The sequence below is a fragment of the Aptenodytes patagonicus genome, chromosome 1 (assembly GCF_965638725.1).
Source record: "Aptenodytes patagonicus chromosome 1, bAptPat1.pri.cur, whole genome shotgun sequence".
In the NCBI taxonomy this organism is placed as follows: domain Eukaryota; kingdom Metazoa; phylum Chordata; class Aves; order Sphenisciformes; family Spheniscidae; genus Aptenodytes; species Aptenodytes patagonicus.
In genome coordinates, this window is record NC_134949.1 from 225861295 (window position 1) to 225884570 (window position 23276).

Sequence of the window (23276 nt, forward strand, 5' to 3'; positions counted from 1 at the left end):
GAAAGCCCGGCTCTAACGGAGACGGCGACGTTCCAACATTTCAAACCTTTGCGCCGGGCAAGTTCCGCATACTGCTTCTCTAAACACCCCAAGCAGAACAGGTAACCACAGAGCCTTTGTTTTCACTCAGCACCTTTTTTTTTTTGCCTCCTCATGGCCGCCGCGTGCTCTTAAAACCCCGGCCACCTCCCACTTGCAGGCAAACGGCGGCAAGGGGGGGGGCTTGCCACTCAGTTGGGAAAGCACGTCAGGGCGAAGAGATTTTCACGGAACTATGTTATGCTCACGTTAATGGCAAGGATGATGCAATCGCAGCACACCTGCTGATCGGGCAGTATCTGCTGGGTTCGTTTTGTCACGGCACAGCTTTTAAGGAAGGGGGAAGGAGAGCTGAGTAGAGGCATGAAGGCGGCCTGTTAAAAAAACGGGAGAAATGAGAAGCGGCATCATTGGTGGATCTGAGGATTAACATCCTCTGTAAGCGATACTGACGGTGAAAAGAATCGCAGGCGAAGAGGTTTGTGTGTGATGCAGCCAGAAGAGGAGAGATGCAACGAGCAAGAAGCTAAAAGAAAAGGACAAAGCGGTCAAAGCAAGAAGCCAGGACAATAATTTTTGGAGGAGCACCGTGAATGCATATGAAAAGCGGGGGAAGGTGGGATTTCTCAAAGGAAGAGGCCGCAGGAGCTCAGGGAAAAAATGATGAAAGCCTGCGTTAACAGTTCTGTGTGAACAGCGGAAATGAAAGATGAAAGATCTAACCCAACACCGCGGCAATGCCCAGCAGCCGATGGTGCTGGAGTCCTACTGCAGCGAGCTGTGTCCAAACAGGGTAAAATACAGCCTCGGCTCCAAGCAGCTGAAAGCAAAAATCGGGAGGAAAGCAGGACGCGGAGCTCCCGTATCGCTTGGCACCCAACGCAAACGGCACTCACCTTCGAGAAACGGAAATGAGCCGAGGAAGGAGCTGGTCACCGGAGGGCGGTTTCCGAGTGCCGGTGAAAAAATAACACGGAAACCCAGAGCAAAAAGGGACCCTAAAGCTAGGGAGGTTTGGGATGCAGTGGAAATACTCCTCGCGCAATTAGGCAAATGGACCCTGCTGAAGGACAATCACAGTGAAGAGTTATTATCAGTCACCCTCTCCCTCTCTTTCTTTATGCGATTCTCCTAATGGCACAAAGGCTGTTCAAGCAGTTGTTCTGATAACTGGGGCTTTGTTACTGGCTCTCCGTTTTTGGCATAATTTTGCTCCTCATATAAATACCACCTTAAAGCGATATTTAAAGATGGCTTCAAGTACGTGCATCAGGCTTTTCCTGAGCAGGAGATTCAAATTTCCCTGTAAAAGCATAAACCGTAAAAATGATACCCAAGAGCTTTTACCTTTTTATCCCCAAATGTCAGGTTCTCCCTCGGTCACAGACCTCCGGCCCAAATCTCCTAACGACATTTTGCCAGAGGCGGAGCGGTGTCTGTATCAAGGCAACGTCATGGATTTAGTTCCACTTTTTTATTATTCAACTTTTTATACATAATAAATACAAACTTTTTACAGCCAATATAAAGAAAGCATTTGCACCTATGCTTTCCGTGTACTGACGCTGTACACGATGATACGTCGAATACATGCCCTGTATGAAGAAATCATAGTTAAAAAGGAGGCATATTTTTACAACTTTTCTTCTTTTTTTTTTTTTTTTTAAATAAAATTAGCAGCTCTTACAGAAAATATTTTAACATACAACTAAAGAGACTTTAAATAACACTTTCTGAATTTTGAAAGTCCAGGGATGAAGGACACAGAAAAACTGGCCAAAGAAATCGAACATGAACATTATGGCAATACTTGCTTCTCCTCTGCATTGTGAAGCTTTCAAAATTTTTGCAAACAAACAGTTAAATCTTTTTTAAAAACTTTCTTTTTTTTCTTTAAACTTAAGAATAAGTTTGATAAACACATAAAAAGACCTCAAACAGATCAACAGGACAAGAGGTGCAAAAGAATGGAAAATATGGAAAAGACTTCATTGGACAGTCACCGATTTCCTAACTGATCCGCAAATTGTTTTCTTCAAACAGCCCCGCTCTCGCTTAGAGATCCCGCTGGGAAAGGAGACTGGCAAACACGCATGTCTCGGAGACCCAGCGTGGGTTGGGATTTATAAGTATGTGCAAAGTTTATGATAAAATCTCGTTAGATGATCATCTTTTTTTTTTTTTTTTTTTTGTAAATGCAGCCTCAAAAAATAGCCCTTGTTAGTAAACTAAAGGCAGAAAACTTACTGGCTTAGAAAAAAAAAATGTGAAGACATAAGAGCGCATTCAAGAGAACCCATATAACAGCTCAAAAAAACCAACCTTGTGATGCCTTTTAACTGAAGCTTTGATCTGATGGAGATGGCTGAAAATAATTTAGGAAGTACACAAAGAAAAACCTGTCTTCATCCAGTTTTTTTCCCCTTCCTCTGACCGTTTCTCTCCATGTTAAACCTCAGAATATCCTCTGCCCTTTTCGTTCAAACAACAACGACAAAAAAGCTTCCTTTTCAGAGCTCTCCGACTGAAAATTAGTTTTGAAATTCTTTTACTCTCTATTTCTTGCCTGGGAGTCATTTGAGACCACAGTCTTGGCCACAAAGGCGGTCTGAAGGCTTCGCAGAAACCGGAGCTTTTCCTGGCTCTCTGGCTTTGGCTCGTTAACGGGCTTCGCGTGGGAAAATGCTACAGGACCATCCAATGCAAAAACTAAATAACGCGTGTAAATACTCTAAATGTAACCTCTAACTCTAGCCAGATGTTGTGATGACAAAGATATACTGCTAACGTTGGATAATAAAGTACACGGCAATAACTGGGATAAGAGTGACCCAAATACTTTTTTTAAAAACAAAAACAAAAAACAAAACCCCCAAAATCTGCTAAGAAAAAAATGAAGCTCAATTTCCAGATCTAGACAAAATCTCACTTACTTCTCTACCAGCCGGTTTATGCTATGGAACAGGATGTTGCTACTAATTCAGCACCTCCATATTAGATACTCTATTACTAAATGTACTGCATAAATATTAATACAAAGAACATTTAGTTCTGTTTAACTGTTAATTATTGAAGAGGTGTGCATTAATGTAATTAACGCCGTATGATCTGCCTCAGTTTTCCTTATCTGTAAGATTATTTTCCCGTTTCTTCCTTTCTGCAAGGGGATTCAAGAGGAGCCAGCCTCTCCTTACACTTATTTTTCAGTTCCCTTTTTCATTCCGCAAGATCTGATTAATACCTAATCAGACGAGTAATGCTACTTGAAGAAGTGACAATCTTTAACACATTCCTATGGCAACAGTAATATACTGTACTAATGCACGTGATCGAAGTATGCTATGACTAGGTCGCATGAACGAGGCTCTTCCCTCAGCCTCCGTATAAATTTGACCATCTTCAGCCAAGAGAGAAACCTGCTCCAAGGCAATCCTCTGCTCGCTGTTTGGCCCGTCTTGGTTTGTGCTAAGAGAGGAAGAACGACGTATAGAAATCAAAACAAAAAAAAAAAAAAGGCACGAAATAGTCATGACTGTGGGAAGGAATCCACCATGTCACTGCCACATAAAATCCTCCCTATCTCTTGCTCTATTAAAAGTCCTCATCATGCAAAGGTGCCTAAAAACGAGATCGACCAAATACCGCGTTTGGTCTTGATTGTAGCACTACTACTTAACTAGTCCGATCATTACACCAGAGTAATTTCCACGTCCTCTATCTTCTCTGTTGTCCGGCGATGATGCTGCGTAGGGGGTGGTGGAGCTGCTCGCACCTGAAACAGCCAGAACCAGCCCGTAACTATCAGAAAACTGTCAAAATTTCAGAACTTGTATAGACTAAAACTGCCACTTCGGGCTTATACCTCAAGCTGGTGCAAATATACAGATCGTATATTAAGATCGACAGAACTACAGTGAGTAACCAGCTGAATTCAGGTCCAGCAGCCTCCAATTAAGCCATCAAGGCTCTTCCTTATAAACCCTCACCACTCTCAGGTGATTTTTCTCCAGGAGGACTAGCAATCCTGACAGCGTAAACATACCGAGGAGGATAACCTGTCTGTCCTGCCTGTACCCAGGGATCATCCGGTACGTAAACCTGGGACGGACCCTGGACTTTACATCGAATGCTGAAATCGGATGACGCCCTTGCCTGGAACTTACGTGGACTGGAAACTACAAGAAAGCCTTGTTGCATCTAAGCAGCTTACTCGTATTTAATCGATCACTGACCTGAACAATATACACCTGAAATCTGATGCTATTTTTACACTCTGCCACATCAATAAAGTTATTATTGCTCCGGATAGAGATTACCTCAAGCGCTAACAGCATTTCATGCAGGGTTTTTATCACGTGATTTCAGAATACACCAGAGTGACTCGCTACGGAAAATGTGAATTGTGGAGCGATACCAGAACAACTTCACAGTATTTTCAAACCAGGCATATTTACAATGCAATACTAAGAGAAATCCTTTTAATTAAGGCACGACACTGTAGTAATGTCTTGAAAAGACAGTCAGTTGCAAGAAATGCATGAGGTAAATACAAATCTACAAAATGGAAAAGCTGAATCAGTGTCTTTTTACAAGGGAATAAGATAACGTGAAACTTCTCTCTTCAATACTTAAACACTTGACGATGCGGTACTCTCTCTGCCTTGCGTATGTCAATGAATAAGGCTAACTCACCGACCACTGGAATATTCAGAATATAATTTTTGAATATCCCAAAATGCTCTTTTTCTGCAACCTCATCCATTGAGAATGCCAGGAAAATACAAACGTTACATCTTAATAGGATTTGGTTTAGGACTTTGAAACCCCCAAAACTTGATTTCAAAGTTAATCCTGGGAGATGGATTTTGCAAGTTCTAAGTGATTGAATTCTTCCTTTCCTTTCCTGGCAAAATCTCTCTTTCTAGGCAGCAAAGACATCACAAAAGACATCGACTTTATCGTTAAGAATCTTTAATCCAAAACCCTCAAATCCAGGGGTTCGGAAATAAATTTAACCCTAAACGCAGTCGAGTCCCAAGGACCGCATGTTACGTCAAACTGCCGGCAAGCAGGTTTGTCTGCCGGCACGTTGGAGAAGCAGCAATTGTACAAATCATATGATTAAACCGTTCTGGCATTTATTCACCACCTCTTTTTTAGTTCTGTTTAGGGGTTATTACACGTGGCAAGAACAGAAATAATCTCCCAGCGCCTGAAAAGGCAGTGTAAGTTTATCGACTAACACCTCCTTTACTGTCATTATAGATGCAATTTCCTCCCAGGTTCGATTTCACGATTCACGTGCCTCACACGGAGACATGCAGGTATTACATCCATAAAGGCAGATGCAGAAGGGCAGGTTGGATGAAGGATAGGGGACGGGTAAGATTCAAGGTCATCTTTAAACACAGTGGCTTACTGCTTAAACAAGCGCTGCTTTGTTTTGTTCCAGTGTTCACTTAATCTCAAATAGCTCTCAGGTTCTACAGCTTTTTGACGCATCTATGGTATTATCAAAGGGAAGCGAACAGACCTTTCCTCGCCGTATTCATCTGAGATACCACATTTTTATACACAGTAATTGGATTTGCCGAACAGAGAGAGCCAAATCATCAGGTGCTGTATCACCACCCTTGCTTTGAATGTACCTATCCCGATTTACCTAGACTTGGCCTTAAAACTTTGTGGCACCGATAAAACCAACAGTATTCGTTTTTAACTTACGGGTCGCAGTTTGCCGTACGAAGTTTCGGGAGGGATTCGCGGGGGCTGTGAGAATCCGGGGGACTCTGAACTGAAGCTGTTTTCTGAAAGAGCAAGCAACAACCCATCACAAACAAGCCACTCAGTATTGCTGAATTAACTTCATGTTGCAAAAAAAGCCTTTTTTTTTTTCCTTCCCCCCTCTGAAATGTGAACATTCTAAATTAAGCATTTAGCTGAAATGTTTCTTTTACTGTCACAAAATTTCTTACCGTTAGTTGACGGTGATCTGGGGAAGTACTGAGAACCTCTTTTATCCGGACTGTGGTAGGGGCTAGTGGGAGGCTGGTCATACAGTGGCAGTGGCGGAAGGGCATTATTAGGCTTCGGAGTCGGGGATACCTGTGTTAAAAAGAGAGAGGGGCTGCAGAAAGCCTCACTCCTCGACAGTTTTTATGTACACACCGAGGTGCAGCAAGCTCTCCGACACATCAGCATGCTAGGAACTTTCCTCTGGAGGAAAACTATCTGTCAAAAGTGCTGTCAGGTACGCTTGGGAAGGAAAGCCAAGATATCCAACAGTGATTTTATTTTTTTTAAATCACAGGTTGCCACTGAGCAGAGATTTTCATCCTCTCCCAGATAATTTAGACAGACTTTTTGAAGGTTATTTGAAAAAAGTCATTTGGCCAAGTGTGCCTCTCCACATACGTTCACACAAAAGCGTTAAGATCATGAGTTTTCTCCCAACTCAGTTGCACAGGTATCATTTAAATGTTAAGTTTTCATGGTCTTCCCAAACCAAAGAATAAAAATACTGGAGAAATTACTTTGTAGGGAACGCGGAAGTCCAGTTTCTAGCACCACAATTACGCATGAGAATGTGTCTGATTTTCTAGTATGATATAAGGATTACAGAACCATGCTGAAACGAGAACATTTTTGCAAAAATTACTGTAATACAATATTCGGCAGTATTCTGCCCTTCAAAAATTGAGAGGATACAGAACAGATTTAAGTATGAAAACATTAAATTAGGGCTGCAAGAGCCTGTAATTCTCTTTCGGCCAGGTTGTGTTTGATGTCTCAGTCTATGCCAGAAATTAATGACAGGAAGTAGACTGTGAATTTTCTCCTTTGGTTCATTTCCTTTCTACCCAAATACTTGCCTTTATTCACAAACCTGTTACATTTGCCAAAATATATCAGCTGATAATTATTAGGCTGGGTAAGAAACTACAAGGTAAGCACTCAGGGTTTTGGGGTTGTTTTTTCTTAAATTGGTTCTGATTTTTTTTCCTTAAGTTGGTTCTGATTCCCCCCCCCCGCCCTAAGGAAGCGGCAGATCTTTGCAGCCTTGCAAAATTGCCCTAACAAACTAATATCATACGTGCAAGCTAGCACCTCAACTCTTTACATACCTGAATATCTCCAATCCACTGAGTCTCTCCATTTTCTGAAGCTGTAAGCTCTTCGACTAATACTGATGGGAACACCCCAACGCGTCCGTTGAATTCTCCTTCCCAAAAGCCATCATCATCTTGATTTTCCTTGTTCAAGATACGGATGATCGCTCCTTCCGGGAAGGACAGCTCATCATCTGTCTGGCCCTCGTAATCATAAAGTGCTTTTACAAAACAGACTGAAGAATGGAAGAGGAAAAAAAAATGTGTAATTGGCATGAGCTTAAAAAAAATAGTAAGTACTACACATACTTTTATGGTTGGACTCCATGATCTCAAAGGCCTTTTCCAACCTAAATGATTCCATGATTCTGTAATTGCCGAGTCAAATTATTTTAGTTTTCCTTAATTTTAGTTAATGTTAATCCCAACGCTATGTGACAGCCAGGTAAATTACGCAGATTTGATATGAGATAGATAATTACTGAGAACCGTTGTACTTAGATACAGGTCAAATAGGAGAAATTCTCATCCGCAACATCCAAACTCGATATGCAGAATGCTTTCGAGAACAGGCTTAAAATACTATTTATTTATTTATTGGTACCTACCACTGGAGTCTCCGTTCAGGCTGCCTGAGACTAAGTCGGCCTCAGTGGAGTTATTTGAGGTGTGTGATCGACTATCCAGTGCCGCAAGGGACTGTAGCATACTCAGCAGACTGCTGGACGTCGGGAACTGCAGGTACTTCTCTGGCACATAGCCCACTTGACCCGCTTTATTCCGTGCCTGTACATAAACGACATAAAAGATGCTCGGCTTTTGCATACCAGTCTGAAAAGAATCCAAGTACTTTCTCCCAAAGTTCCATTTTCTAAAAGTAATAGCGAAAAGAAAACAATCTCAGAAAAATGATACCTTTACCCAGTCTTCCATATCTCCGTCTTCAATGACCTCCAATACCTCATGCTCCTCTATGGTCAATTCATCTGGCTGAGAAGCCTGCAGTATGTGACAGGGAGATTAGAAAATAAAAGTGTTTTCAGGTGCACGGGACAGGCAGTGTAAAGATCGTTCTCATCCAGACTTTCATCAAAACTTAAGTTTTTTAAAAAATGGAAAATTTTATGATGTAGCATACTTTAAAACATATTAATAAGGGTTCTTCTGTATACCTACTGGCACTCACAAGACCCTGTTTCACTCAAGAGGATAGATGGAAGCATCCTGAATACCACCCAGCGCGTCGAACACTATTTACTTTTGAAACCCTAATTACTCCGTACTCTGAAGTCTGCCACTGGCTTCGGCTACCGCAGCGGTGTGATTTACAACTGACCTAGCAGTGCTAGCAGAAGTAAATAGCATGAATGCAGTTTGTCAGCAAAGCTTTGACTCATGAATGGTGGTTTCACTATTACAGTACAAAGAAGAGCTTTGTTGTACAGCATACAAGCATGCCTAACACCGAGAAGGCATTTCGAATATAGCCACGCCGGCTCAGCAACAGAAATTACAACATCTTCTGGTGGCAGCTGGTCTCCTTGAAGCCAGGCAGGGACATCTCTACATACGTCAATTCGTACATGGACTCCAGAATTCTGCTGGACTGTAGCATAAATGTGTTTCACGACGTCACGGATTTTACACTGCTGTGGTTTTTCACAACTAGATGTTAGATATATTTAATGTGCACCATTATTGAGCCAAACGCTGACATTCGACCTCAAACTCCCACAGAACAGTTACATCTATTATTCGTTTGTTGCATAACTCATTTTAATCTAATTTGTGATTTTTACCTTATATGAATAAACAACTTTGCAGGTGAGAGGATAATTCCTTAGAGTACCAGAAGGACTAGAACTACTGTCATCAAAAACATCCATGCTGTCTTCAAACTCTTCACCTTCTTCCTTTTCTGCATCAGTGTTAATCTGTTAAAACAAATTAAATTTGGCATTACACCATCAAGTAAAAATAAGTGAAGAACTAACAATAGCAATGAATTGATCAGTATTCTTCAGTGTGGTTTTTTTACTACTTACGATTATTGAAACTGGGCAAAAAACCCAATAACTAAATACTCTTCAACATACGATTCCCAAACAACATCAGGAAAGCAGTCACCAAACAAAGCAAATACAGGGAAGCGAAAGAATAAGAGCTGTCACCAAATTACATCTTTGCCTAACTCAGCTGTATTTCTTCATTCAAGCACGGGGCCCTGTACTTCAAAAACAAGTGTAGAAGATTTTGGAAGCTCCAACTCAACTGCTGGACAGTTATCTATTTTTTATATAAGCTGTGAAACAGTGACTACTGGACGTTGGAGATGCCGTTTCAGAGGAATAGCAAATAGTTTAATGGAAAAAAGAGTCACTTACTGAGAATTTACACTATTAAAGGATTAAGGTACCTGCGACCACGAGTTACAAAATGAAACTGCAGTGGAAATACTTAAACTTGAAAAAATTTAAAAAAATAAAATAAAATCAGCCTTCCAGCTGGTGTATTGTGCACAATAGATTGGCTGCAGTTTATAAAAAAAATTCCTTAGAGAAAGAATGATGATTAAAAACTAGCTATAAAAATCTAAATAAAACCTGAAGTCAATATGCTGGAAAAATACAAGTTTCTATAAATGTCGTTTGGGCAATGTTGACGTGAGTTGTGCTTTGGCCTTGTGCCTGGCTTAAATTTTGAATAAACACTTTATCTCATGTGAAAATAGGCAAGTCCTTCGAATCAAAGGCAACGGTGTTACGTATCTGCCATCTTCCCTTTATTTAGCCCTTTTAATTTGGGAGTGAATTTGGTATTCCTCGTGAAAACTGAAAGGCTGATAAATGGACAAGAAGTTAGGCTGGGACCAAAAAGGGCACTGTGCAGGCTCCCTAAACCAGCTGTCTCCGTACCTCTGCTCTGTAACGTCTTTGCTCTTCTTGACCTGGAGTAGAAGAGCACAAAGCTTCCTCACTTTCTGACTTAGATGATTTTTTATGTTATGATTTCTAGACTGCGTCCTTGTAACTCACATTATTTTTTCCCCACTCATTTTAATTCAAGCGCGGTTTGCGTCCATTGCTACTTAAATGCGTTCACGGACGTTGCGGTAACAAAAACCATCGCTATCCTACCTAGCTAATGCTTTGATATATTAACAGCCAACTATAAATTATGGCAAATGTAAGGTTTCCCCCTCTAGTTCTTAACCGCCTTTTGCTGTGCATGGTCTATGTCCCAGCAGCCAAAGCTGACATGCAGCTGACAGCCGTATGAAACATCATGGAAATTAGTGTACCATGTCTAGAAAGCCGTGTTCGTAAAACATCTGGTCCTGGTTTTCTAACACGAGGAGGGAAAACACATTTCAATTTTCAGTGTGTGGGCTGCTCAAACTCCTTGAATAGAATCATTTGCAAAGTAGGCACACAGAGGGAAAACGGCATTAATGATACAGGAAACTTGGCAGTTTGTTTCATAAAGCTCATCCTTCTACGGGAGTCTGGTAACGAAAGACAGCATAACCAGAGAATGAATACAGCAGCCACAATTACACCGAAGGTATGTAACGGAGAGCAAACCTAAGAATGGATGCAGGTAAGAAGGTGACAAGATAGCTTGATTACACATATGAAAAAAGGTATGCAAATATGTATCTTGTTTCGTTGCATAGCCTACACGCAGAGAGATTCGATACCAAAAAAATATACCAAGAGCCCTGTTTTATCTCTCCTCGGAAATGCAGAGACCCTGGCAACAACAGAGAACACATTTATACCGAACCACCTTGTCCTGGTTTTGGCAGGGATAGAGTTAATTTCCTTCCTAGTAGCTGGTACAGTGCTGTGTTTTGGATTTAGGGTGAGAACAATGTTGATAACACACCGATGTTTTAGTTGTTGCTGAGCAGTGCTTACACTAGTCAAGGACTGTTCAGCTTCCCATGCTCTACCCACTGAGAAGGCTGGAGGGGCACAAGAAGCTGGGAGGGGGCACAGCCAGGACAGCTGACCCCAACTGGCCAGAGGGACATTCCATACCATGGGACGTCATGCTCAGTACATAAAGCTGGGGGAAGAAGAAGGAAGGGGGGGACGTTCGGAGCGATGGCGTTTGTCTTCCCAAGTCACCGTTACGTGTGATGGAGCCCTGCTTTCCTGGAGATGGCTGAACACCCGCCTGCCCGTGGGAAGCAGTGAATGAATTCCTTGGTTTGCTTTGCTTGCGTGCGTGGCTTTTGCTTTACCTATTAAACTGCCTTTATCTCAACCCACGAGTTTTCTCACTTTTACCCTTCCGATTCTCTCCCCCATCCCACCAGGGGGGAGTGAGCGAGCGGCTGCGTGGTGCTCAGTTGCTGACTGAGGTTAAACCACGACACACCTCCAGTCTGATTCGGATGTATGACCTGTAGGAGCTAAAAAAGGCTGAAATTTGCTGCCAATTCACTAAGAGAGCGGTCTGCCGGAGCACCCGAAGGTATCGGTCAGTCAGAGGCAGTCTGCAGTACAGGTATTTAGGGACTGAAACCACAATTTGTTTCGCACAGGCTGCTGGTATCAGGTGACAATCAGGCTTGAATATGAACCAGTAACCTAAGAGTTGAAAGATGCTATAACCTTGTGCAGTTAAAAGATGCTATATCCCTTTACAGTTAAAAGCATCCGTTTGCACGGTCACAGTAAACATACCAACTGCAAACTTGATTTCTAACTCCGCAATACTGCACTTCCACTGGTCAAACGTTTCTTATAACTGTACTGCTCCAGGTCCCAGCGAACAGAAAACAAAACACAAACCCCATAAAGACATTATTCTCTCCTCCTTTTGTGAATAAATTACATAATATGTACAATACATTTGTTGTAGGCAGCATAAAGGTTTCCCAACGATGTTAATATCTAAGAGTAGCATCGCATACGTTTTCCAGATGACAATTAAAATTCAAAATGACGATTAACTTTTTTGGGCATGTACACTGGGAAAAAAAAGTATTCCCTCCCAAGATTATGCATTTCATCATTATATCAGAAAGTCGGCCGACTGGATAGGCGATGGAATATGAACCCCTTCAGCCTGTTACGCTGCTGTAGTAGGTTAAATAAATACAGTGGTATCAACCCATCGATGCCGCTTTCTTCTTTTCGGCTCTTGGAAAGAAAATATATCGAGAGCTTTGCTGAACAAATTACATCACGACAAATACTGACACAAAGCAAAGCGGTGCACGACGTAAGGATGACAGAGAGCTGGTTTCTCAACACTAAACACTGCCCGCTCTTCAAGGATGAAGTGAAGTGCTGCTTGTTATATGCCGCAGTAATTCTTCTAATAATTGCAAGCAACGTAATTTCGGTAACAGTTCTAAGAATTCCATCTACGGGCTGTCCTCATCTGGCCTGCCAAGGTCAACAGCGTCTTTTTTTATACGGGAGCATACGTAAGTGTAAAAGGGGAAAATAAGAATCAGGGTTTAACCTCCCACGCTGTGGCATCTGCTGGCTCGCCAGGGACTAGCACGGGGTTTGGCTCCAGGGCCAACTGTTGGCACGTCTGATGAGACAGAGAACAAGGTGTTGGGCGGCATCCAACATGCACAACGGGAAGTTAAAGGAGGTGGAGTACAAGCAGAAAGGGGAAAAAACCACTGTTAAACACAGCTACGTAACTCATCCTCACCTATCCTGGCTAGAAAGGATCTGAAATGAAACTCGGCACAAGAACTCCTTTGGGATTTGGGAAGGCTGAAGCTCGGATCTGCGTACTCCAGCTTTCATCTCTAATTATACTACTAACCATGGGAATAAAGCGCTGCAGGTCACTGTCACTCTGTTTGAGCTCTGTCTGTAACGTCCTGGAAGAAACATCCTAACACCCTGAAGAAAGCAGAGAGTGGATTTGGGAGTCTCGGGATTTGCTGAGACTCCGGTCAGCGCTCGCTCACTTTTTTGAACTGAAGTTGACAGAGGTGAAAATAGCCGTATATCCAAAAAAACCTTTCCCTCTAGGGGTTTGCCACCATTACCAAGAAAACAATAAAGCAGCAGAAAAACATGAAGAAACGTGGGAACGAACAGGATTTTTTGTGTGTAGATACCACATACTTGCTGAAATGGAGATTTCGCCTCCCTTAGGTGGTCAGCGAAAGCAAGCCATTCTCCAAATCATTTGGAAAACGATGAAAAATCACATTTCCCATTCCCCCTGAAAGCTTTGTTATACAGAAGATACATTCTGGCTGTCCAAAGCACTTAAGATGAAAAAGAAAGTGTGAGCTAAGTAATTTTAATAGTGTATGAAGACTAGTTAGGAAAGTATCCACATGCAAACTGAGACTTTCTAAAAGCCTCTGAATTTTGTTAATTATTAAATATATAAACACGCACAGAAAACTTAAAATTTGTTTGAGGCAAACTGACTAAACCTCCAGGAATTTTATTTTAGCTGGTTGCTGGTGAAGAGCACCAGACTGGTTAGGTTTACTGCCAAAGGTGACAGCTCAGCATCGCATGCCATGTAGGGGAATTAAAAAAAGGAGAACATGAGCTCTTTTAGCAGTTCCTGTTTTCTGAACAGGGTTCCTTGGTTCAGGCAGCTGTTTGATTCAGCTATCGCTATTTTTTTTGAAACAGATCGTTCTTCGCGGGGGGGAGAGGGGAGGGAAATGAGAGTTTGCTTTTTATTCTTTCTTGAATTACATAAAAATGTGCTTTCTTCCAAGCTAAACAGATGGGAGATGTCTCCGGCCTGTTCTGCAAACCAGCTACAGACATTACAAACACAATTAGTCTTAGGTACGACTGAGTAAAAAACCATTACCTATCTTCCATTGATCCAAGTCGCTTTTTAGTTCAATTTGGGGTACATTGGATGAGATTTTCGAAAGAGTTAGTTAGCGTGACTTCGGACACAGCAAGACATATTAATGCAGCTGAATTGAACAGTTTAAGAAGTTACCAGCTCTTGGGATGAAATGCAGCAATGATCAGGTTTGTGGTCTGTTCCAGTTTAACTTCAGCACCTCTTTAATGAAACTAGTTATTCATGAAGAAAAAGTCAAATATTGAAGGTATCTCAAATAACAGGGCAGTAACTTGCAGGTGAATAGTGGTAACATCTAAATCTATGACAAATCTTTGAGGGAAACATCTAACCCTGCTCGCAGGAATGGACAGACAGCCTGTTTTCCAAAGCCTTTCACTGACGTTTAATGAATCAAATTTTCACCTCAAATATCCAAATCAATTTGGAAAACAGGCTTTGCTTTCTTGATGACTTTCACTGCGATCTGCACATGAACGGCTCTTGAAGAGATGATGCAGAGCCTACATTTTTCTAAACATTTGGAAAAACACAGCCTTTCATCCAAGTGTCTCAGATAACATCGTAAACTATTAGTGAAACTTCAAAGAAACACACAGACATTTTTCTTTTCAGGAGATGGCAAATGAATGTTATGGCACTTACCCAAGGTCAGAAAAATCGATCTAAAGTAAACTCAGCAACAGAACCCAGAAATCCTTTTTTTTGCTGTTGTTGGGTTTTTTCCCATGAAATTCAGACACATGCTTCAGCCACGTAAAGCTACAAGGTTTTTCCAGTTAGCTAACAAACAACCAAATATTATCAATTCTGGTTTATATTCAATATTAAGTCAGGAGTTGCTACTAGGAAAGAGCCGGGTGGAGACGAAGTGAGTTTTATACGCTGGAAACCGTACCAGATGCGAAGAGCCGTTGTTGGTCACCGAAGGCAGGCTGGCCCAGCGTTCGTTTTCCAGTTCTTCCATCACTTGGTTCATCGCGCTTTTTAGCCACGTATCCACAGACACACCGATCTGCTTCAGCAGATCAAGACGGGCTTCTGCTTTCAGCTTAATTATCTGAGGAAATAAACACGCGCAAGTCAGAAGTCTTTCAAGATTACATTTCACTCCTTGCCACGATTCAAATGGGTTATTTCCTCATCCGCAAATTACTCAGGTGGCTCCGAAAGCTGCTCCACTCGGAAACGAGTCCAGTTCTTCATTTCCTTGCCTGCAGGAATGCGGTGTGAGCCAAGAGACAGGGAACAGTTTTCTAGGGATGTAAAACTACAGGCACAGCCAATTTCACAACTTGGGGTTTTTAAAATAACACCTATTAGTTTATGCTAACTTTCTATTCATATATTTTAGTGCTTGGTTAGTTTAGATTATTTTCAAAGTGCAAAAACCCAGACAAAACCCAGCGCTTCACAGTAATTTTAAAATCAGAGATACTCCTGGGCTGCAGACCCTGGCTGCCCTTTCGGCCGGTGACTAAACTGGATGTGATACACAAATAAATGTGATGCGATACACACACACACAAACCCACCAACCCCCAAAATGAGGCTATTTTCCATCAGCACTTGCCGGAGATCACAGGAAGCTTATTTGTTATGGAAACAGAATATCTTAATAATTCGAAAATTAAATAAGTATCACACTTCAACAGTTTCACGATTTTTGTCTTGAAAATTTAGGTTTTCTGACAGCTGGGTTCACTTTGGCATCCTGGCACGCTTTCTGGCCGACGGAGCCAAGGCTTTAACAAATTCATGGCAAACCACCGCCCTGATGCAAATTATTTAACAATCTAAAGAGAAGGAATGGAAAGAGCAGCACGAAGAAATTCAGAATTTCAAGAAAAGCAGCATTTCAAGAAAAGAAAAGCAGAATTTCAAAGACCGCATCAAGAAATGGGGGGCAAACCTAGGGATAAAATCGAGGATATTTATGTCCAGTCCAGCCCTATCATCATCATCATCATCATCCTGTTGCACTTGCTCATCAGAGGAATAAAAATCAAGCGATTGACCAAAGGCCCTTGGGTGAGTCACTGACGGAGGCAACAACAGAAACCCACTCAGCTGCCCTGGAGTTTTTCCTGCGTTTCCTTTCACAGCATTGTTCATTCTTAGCAAGTTACTGCGCAAGTAGCAAAGTTTCATCTCCTTTCTCACCCTCCCAGCCCCTTCCGCTGGGATCAGGAGCACCTTACTTCAGCATCGCTGCCTGTGTCGATAGATCAAGTTATCAGCGGCACTGGGAAGGCAAGCAAAACCAGCAAAAACAGATGGGTCTAAGCAAAAACTAGAGGGAAATTACTTTTTCCGTAGTGGCTGAAGCACACTGAACTATGTAAGAATATATGCACAGTGAATTAAAATGCCAGTTCGTGCTACATAGATTTTTATCTCTCTTATGAATATCCTTACTACATACAAAATTTTGTGTTGAGCCAGAACGATGCTGGTATTTTTCTTGTTTTTGACACACTGCTGCACTTCACTATCATCTTTCTATTAAGAAGATAAGTCAGAAAATAAATGACTATAACTTTCATTTAGCTGAACCCCCAAACATGGGCCCATTTTCATTTTAAAACTAATTGCGAAGGTGACGTTAGACCCGTTTCAAACCATGAAACTGCTTTTGAGACATATTATTTTAAATTTAATTTAATTTTAATTATTTTAATTAGAAGAAATGTAATGTTTAAAAAGTAGATAAGTTATTAGGGTAAAATTTATGATGTGAAATGTATCTTCATATGGGTACAGCTGCATGCACACGCTCTCCCACATAATTAGGTATGGAGACTGAAGGATCGGACAAGTTTGAGAAGTATTTCCCACGGGAAAAGCCAAAGCCACTTCGCCAACTCAAGTTTCCACTTCTCCGTGCAAGCGGTCTTCAGGTGAATGATTAACGTGTACTGTAAATACTGTTCATATAGCCAAGAAAGTGAGGAAAAAAGTAAAATATATTACTATGCATCACAGTACTTCAATCAAGATTCAGAAAATACTGATTTGAAAAGAATAAAGACTCCAAAGATGGATCCACACATCAGCATTTACATTTCAAAGGCAGAGCCTTTCAATTCAGCTGCGGCATCAAGCATCTTCTGAAAACCTTGTAAGCTGGTATGGCGCAAGCCCCAACCCGAACTTTGTAAATATTTACAGAAGCAATACCTGTGAGAAGGTCTGAAATCAGAAGCGTTAGATGGTGTTGGAGTTTTGAGCTCCTGGGGTGAACAGAGTAGGTATTTTATCCCTTTAGCGGTCTTAGAAAGGCAATACCTGTCACTCCCTTTTTTTCCTTTTGCCCCTACTTATATTGGTTTGTCTATTTTAAAGCCTTAAGAACATGGAAACAGTAATAATTTTAATTAATCATTAACCTTTTAGTTGGAAAAACTTGTTTTAGGAGCGCTTACCAAATTGGGAAGTGGATTTCTCACTAAATCAAGCTAAACAGAGAATACACTATTAAACCAAAGATGTTAGCGCAGAAGGGTTGCACCAAAAAAGCTGAATCCAGGGATGCCAATTTCTGCACGTGAACCCGCCTCTCTCTTGTTAATAAGTATTCAAGACTTTGAACAAAAACCCTTTCTAGACACACCTGCTTTGAGAGAAGGGGAGACGAGTGACTCTACGGCACCCAGTGAAGATGAGCACTGATCCTGCCTCTTTATTTGGACGCTCCTACACCCAAGGCGAACTACCCGCTAGCATGATGTTGGAGCACGGTCAGCTCCAACCTTGGCAGCTGCATATGAACAGGCAGGCTGGACATTTGCAGTGTGGGAACAACCCAGGCAAAGGGAATTGATTCATACGGGGTTGATTTATGACTGTGGTAGGGCATGGGTGGGTTAGCGGCTTCGGCGGACACATCATCCTTTTATTGGTTTGGTTTTTTTTTTTGAAACTGTGATAGATTGATTTAATGCAGGTCAATGCAAGTCATGTGCTTTAGCTTGTTAATGAGAAACTCCCCATTTTATCACGTTACTGAGCTGAGGTGCCTCTGTGTGTGTATATATACTTGCAGAGCAAAGTAGCTATCCCTAATTTGTCTTTGTATTCTGACATTATGTTACGGTACGAGGACTTTCTGTACGCCTTCAACAAAAGCTGCCTAGGAAATGATCAGCCTAGTTGTTTTGCTGTTTTACCTCGTTATGTAATTTCCAATTAGCTTGAGTTATGCAACAGCAATAAACATTAATCTAGGCATGCTATAAACATTTGTAGTTCATATTAGTACTCAGTCTGCTGTAAACCATGTTGTTTGTACAAACTTGTTAGCTAAAATAAACAAGCCGCTCCAAGATCCTTGACTGTACTTGCTAAGGGTCAGACAAGAGTTTTTAATTCAAGGTACCCAGCAAATCCAATTGAGTTACCCCACTCTATTTACACACAGTAGTCTTAATATTCAACAAATGTTTGTTCCAAACCACAAATGTTTTGAATTTCATTCCATTGCAGACAAGCCATAAAAGTACGTACAGTATTAGGTCAGGCCTGCACTTGAAAGATGTATAACGCTATTTACAAGAATACATATGTACTTTTACCAAAATAATTATACTGGTAGACCAGGGTTAACAGCTTCCTACCTATACGAAAAAAAAACCCAAACCAGACAGTAGTATAACTTTATTCTGCTTCTCACACAGGAACAGCTACATATTTAAAAATACAAGCACTTCATTCAAATATCACTATGTCACTTAGCTGGGGTTTGATGCTTTCATTACGCTGGAATAAAATGTTAAGCAAGAGGGAAACAAGGGATCACCCGGAGGAAATACTGGTGTTTCCACCAGCATCAAGTCATGCGACAAGCTTTGCTGCATGTGTTGCTTTTATTCCTGTAGCCAGGCACAAGGCAGGCTCTTCCCTTTGGAAGGTGAGGTTTTTGCAAGCTGGAGTCCTGACTTCATCAAGGAGGGACCCACCTTGCACAGAGGATGCAACTTCAGCTTGCCCAGTCTTCTCTTTCAGTTTCTGATGTGGGAACATGGCCAGAAAGTGATGCACTGACATAGGAAGAGACGTGGTGTACTTCCTGACAGATCACAGATTTGCATTACACTGCAAAACCACACAAGACTACAAAATCCTTAAGAAACGATGCGCTAGCTCTCAAAGACTTGCTCCCTCAGAAAGATCAGATATTTCAAATTAAAAATTAAACAAGGCTTTAACCATTGAATTTCCCTCTCAACAAAATGGAGTCAAGCAGCCGCACATGCCATACTTCCTGACTGAGTGACCTCCACTGACCGAAGCTCATAGAATCATAGAATAGTTTGGGTTGGAAGGGACCTCTAAAGGTCATCTACTCCAACCCCCCTGCCGTGGGCAGGGACATCTCCAACTAGAGCAGGTTGCTCAGAGCCCCGTCCAACCTGACCTGGAATGTTTCCAGGGATGGGGCATCCACCACCTCTCTGGGCAACCTGGGCCAGTGTCTCACCACCCTCAGCGTAAAACATTGCTTCCTTAGATCTAGTCTAAACCTACCCTCTTTTAGTTTAAAGCCATTCCCCCTTGTCCTGTCGCAGCAGGCCCTGCTAAAAAGTCTGCCCCCATCTTTCCTGTAGGCCCCCTTGAAGTACTGACAGGCTGCAATAAGGTCTCCCCGGAGCCTTCTCCTCTCCAGGCTGAACAACCCCAACTCTCTCAGCCTTTCTCCATAGCAGAGCTGTTCCATCCCCCTGATCATCTTTGTGACCCTCCTCTGGACCCGCTCCAACAGGTCCATGTCTTTCTTATGCTGAGGGCTCCAGAGCTGGACGCAGTGCTCCAGGGGGGTCTCACCAGAGCAGAGGAGAGGGGCAGAATCACCTCCCTCGACCTGCTGGCCACGCTGCTTTGGATGCAGCCCAGGAGACGATTGGCCTTCTGGGCTGCGAGCGCACGTTGCCGGCTCATGTCCAGCTTTTCATCCCCCAGTACCCCCAAGTCCTTCTCGGCAGGGCTGCTCTCCATCCCTTCATCCCCCAGCCTGTAGTGATACCGGGGCTTGCCCCGACCCAGGTTGCAGGACCTTGCACTTGGCCTTGTTCAACCTCATGAGGTTCACACGGGCCCACTTCTGGAGCTTGTCCAGGTCCCTCTGGATGGCATCCCGTCCCTCTGGCGTGTCGACCGCACCACTCAGCTTGGTGTCATCTGCAAAGTTGCTGAGGGGGCACTCGATCCCACTGTCTGTGTCATTGATGAAGATATTAAACAGTACCGGTCCCAATCTGGACCCCTGCGGGACGCCACCCGTCACCCATCTCCATCTGGACATTGAGCTGTTGACCACTACCCTCTGGATGCGACCATCTCACCAATTCCTCACCCACCGGACAGTCCACCCATCAAATCCATCCCTCTCCAGTTGAGAGAGAAGGATGTTGTGGGGGACGCTGTCAAAGGCCTTACAGAGGTCCAGACAGACGATGTCTGTAGCCCTTCCCGTGTCCACTGCTGTAGTCACTCCATCATAGAAGGCCACTAGGCTGGTCAGGCAGGACTTGCCCTTGGTGAAGCCATGCTGGCTGTCTCGAATCACCTCCCTGCCCTCCATGTGCCTTAGCATAGCTTCCAGGAGGATCTGTTCCATGATCTTCCCAGGCACAGACGTGGGACTGACTGGCCTGGAGTTCCCCGGCTCTTCCTTTCTTCCCTTTTTAAAAATGGGGGTTATGTTTCCCCTTTTCCAGTCAGTGGGAACTTTACCGGACTGCCACGACTTCTCCAATACGATGGATAGTGGCTTAGCAACTTCATCCGCCAGTTCCCTCAGGACCCATGGATGGATCTCATCGGGTCCCATGGACCTGTGCACCTTCAGGTTCATGTATGTTCAGACTTGAACATATTTTAGATCAAGTAACTACTTCTCTTCCCAGCAATACTGAGTATCTCCACGAAGGCAGCTGAGTTTCAAAAGCACAGGAATGCTGGAATCCAGCACTCGCTCTGAAATCTGGGTGCTGCCCAAATTTCATTGTTATTAAGTCCCACTGCAGGACAAATATTTTCTTATTTAATAGTGAAATTGCTATTTACAATTACTGTTTACCAATTACTGTTTAATGGCTAAGGACTGTGATGTCTTTACACTGATTTAAAAACCGTCAGCCACCCACAAAGTTTACAGTGTTCTGGGTGGTTCCAGCTTCTCTGAGCTGTTCTTCTGCCTTAGCTGACAGTAGGTTATAAAAAGATGAAAGAAAAAAACTCCAAAGTTTTTAAAAAATATAAATATTGTTATCTCTTTCTCACGTACCTATCATTGCCCTACATGGAAGATGGAATAGTTTTGTTTATTTACTGTCCCAGTCTTCATTAAGCAAAGGCTTTAGACCTACAGCTTGCACAAGATGCAGATAAACAACTGCTTTGGAAGTCATGGATATTAAAACCAGCAAGAATACATTACATAGCTGTTCTCTGTTCCCAGAAAGAAAAGGGCCTGTAAGAAACCAAGTGTTCATTTACATCCCACGAACACCTTGGTTACAAGCCTTTTAAAGTCATTTATAAAAGTGTTGGGGTAAAAAGCAAACACAGAAATCCAGCGAAGCTGATCTAATGTGGCCCCTTAAATATTTTGGTTTGTGACTGTTAGATCAGTTTTGAATGGAGTTTCTTGAAAGCAGACTTGCTTTATTTTCCACGATTTTTCAGGGCGCAGAACAAGACCGCGACCCCTGCCCATCGGAGAGTGCTGCTCTCCCTGCTGTACATCCCCTGTGCTTTTTGAGCTGTACTGAAGCCACCCAAAGCCCATATTTCTTCTCTTAAAGAATTCAGAATTATTTATTTTAGACAAAGGTTATACTTACGAGCATGTTCAGACATGAAAATCAGATTAAATTAGGATTACAAGTAGACCTAAACGATCTTTTGTGAGAAATATTTTATTCCACCGCAGTATTTTTCTAGTGGTAGGAACAAAATCATTACGCACGTTGGACAGTCTCATTTGGTAAACTGTTTTAGCTAAGAAGAAAGCAACATGGAAAGATATTATCTTTATTTTTTTCCTCATTTAGAAACATTTTTGTTTAAATTCTAGGCTTTTTTAATTTTAAAAAGGCATTAAAATGAAATAATTTTCTTAATGAAAGATAACGTCTCATTTGAATTTTGGGCCACCAGAATTATTTGCACAGTAATAGGTAGAAGTAACTATGAGTACAATAATAAGTAGTATTGGAATGCCACAAATTTCTCAAAACCCAGTGTAAGCCCTCCCCTGCAAATCAGTTTGAAACCGCAGCCCAGTGCCATTAAAGTAGGGATGCATGAGCAAATAATCCATGAAGCTCAACTTTCACTGCCTTGTTGATGTTTGGGGTGGAAAGTTAGCGATGCCAAAAGCACCCCAATCAAAAAAACCCCATCCTATCCAACACGACTCCCCTACAATTTTGATCCCTGAGGCACAAAGTTGAGCTCAGCCTTGAAAGGGGAGCCTGTCAGTAATTTTAGCTGTACAGCATTCGTCTGCAGTACTGTAAATAAAGACCACACGATGCCAGAGATTCATAAAAACCAGGTAAGAAAGATATTCCTTCTGCTCTGACCCGTGTTTCCTTTGTCTTCTCTGCAGCCAAAAAAATACACTTGCTAGCTGGTTGCAGGCCAAGCTCAGCCACTGCTTGCAACAGAGCGACTGCAGCGAGTCCTGCAGCAACCTGGAACCACCAGCCCCTGTGGATTCACCTGGCCAGGACCGAAACCCCCAAAGCCAATACTTTTTATGCACCAGCTAGGGAACTAGCTAATAAATGACATTTTTCAACACGCCACTGAGTGGTTTATTTTAAGTGGGAGGCTGGGCGGGAAGTTTCTATAGATATTACAGCAGAGTTAGTTAATTTATATGCTAAATATTCTGCATGGAGTTAAATCAAACGAGACTGTTAGGGTGAAGCAAACAGGAAATGAAACACTGACACAGATAACATGTCTCAAGAGTGAATGCCAAGGTTAAGAACACAGAGGTGAAGCCATTAATGGAGAAGAGCCCACCTGCGTCGCTCCAGCCCAAATGGCAGGCTGATTTTTCCCAGGCTCAAGCATACAAAAACATTAGAGATTCCTAAACAGAGAAAGCAGTTGGTGGGGAAGGAGATGGAGAGTAGGCGAGAGCAGTATCGAAGCATTTTCATAGAATCATAGAATCATAGAATCATTAAGGTTGGAAAAGACCTCTAAGATCATCGAGTCCAACCATCGACCCAACACCACCATGCCCACTAAACCATGTCCCTAAGCGCCTCATCTACTCGTCTTTTA

General features: G+C 42.4%; 1 protein-coding gene across 2 annotated transcripts in view; it reads right to left on the reverse strand.

Annotated features, from left to right (window-relative positions):
• Positions 1-1501: 1501 nt before the first annotated feature.
• The window catches only part of FCHSD2 (FCH and double SH3 domains 2), a 176784-nt gene continuing 155009 nt past the window's right edge, over positions 1502-23276 (reverse strand). For both annotated transcript variants that reach the window (XM_076328508.1, XM_076328507.1), the window contains 8 exons: positions 14872-15033; positions 8948-9082; positions 8064-8147; positions 7757-7934; positions 7164-7384; positions 6015-6144; positions 5764-5846; positions 1502-3811 (listed from right to left, as the gene is read on the reverse strand). In XM_076328508.1, coding sequence (XP_076184623.1) covers positions 3728-3811; positions 5764-5846; positions 6015-6144; positions 7164-7384; positions 7757-7934; positions 8064-8147; positions 8948-9082; positions 14872-15033 — 1077 coding nt within the window. In that variant the 3' untranslated portion in view covers positions 1502-3727. The remainder of the gene's footprint in view (positions 3812-5763; positions 5847-6014; positions 6145-7163; positions 7385-7756; positions 7935-8063; positions 8148-8947; positions 9083-14871; positions 15034-23276) is intronic.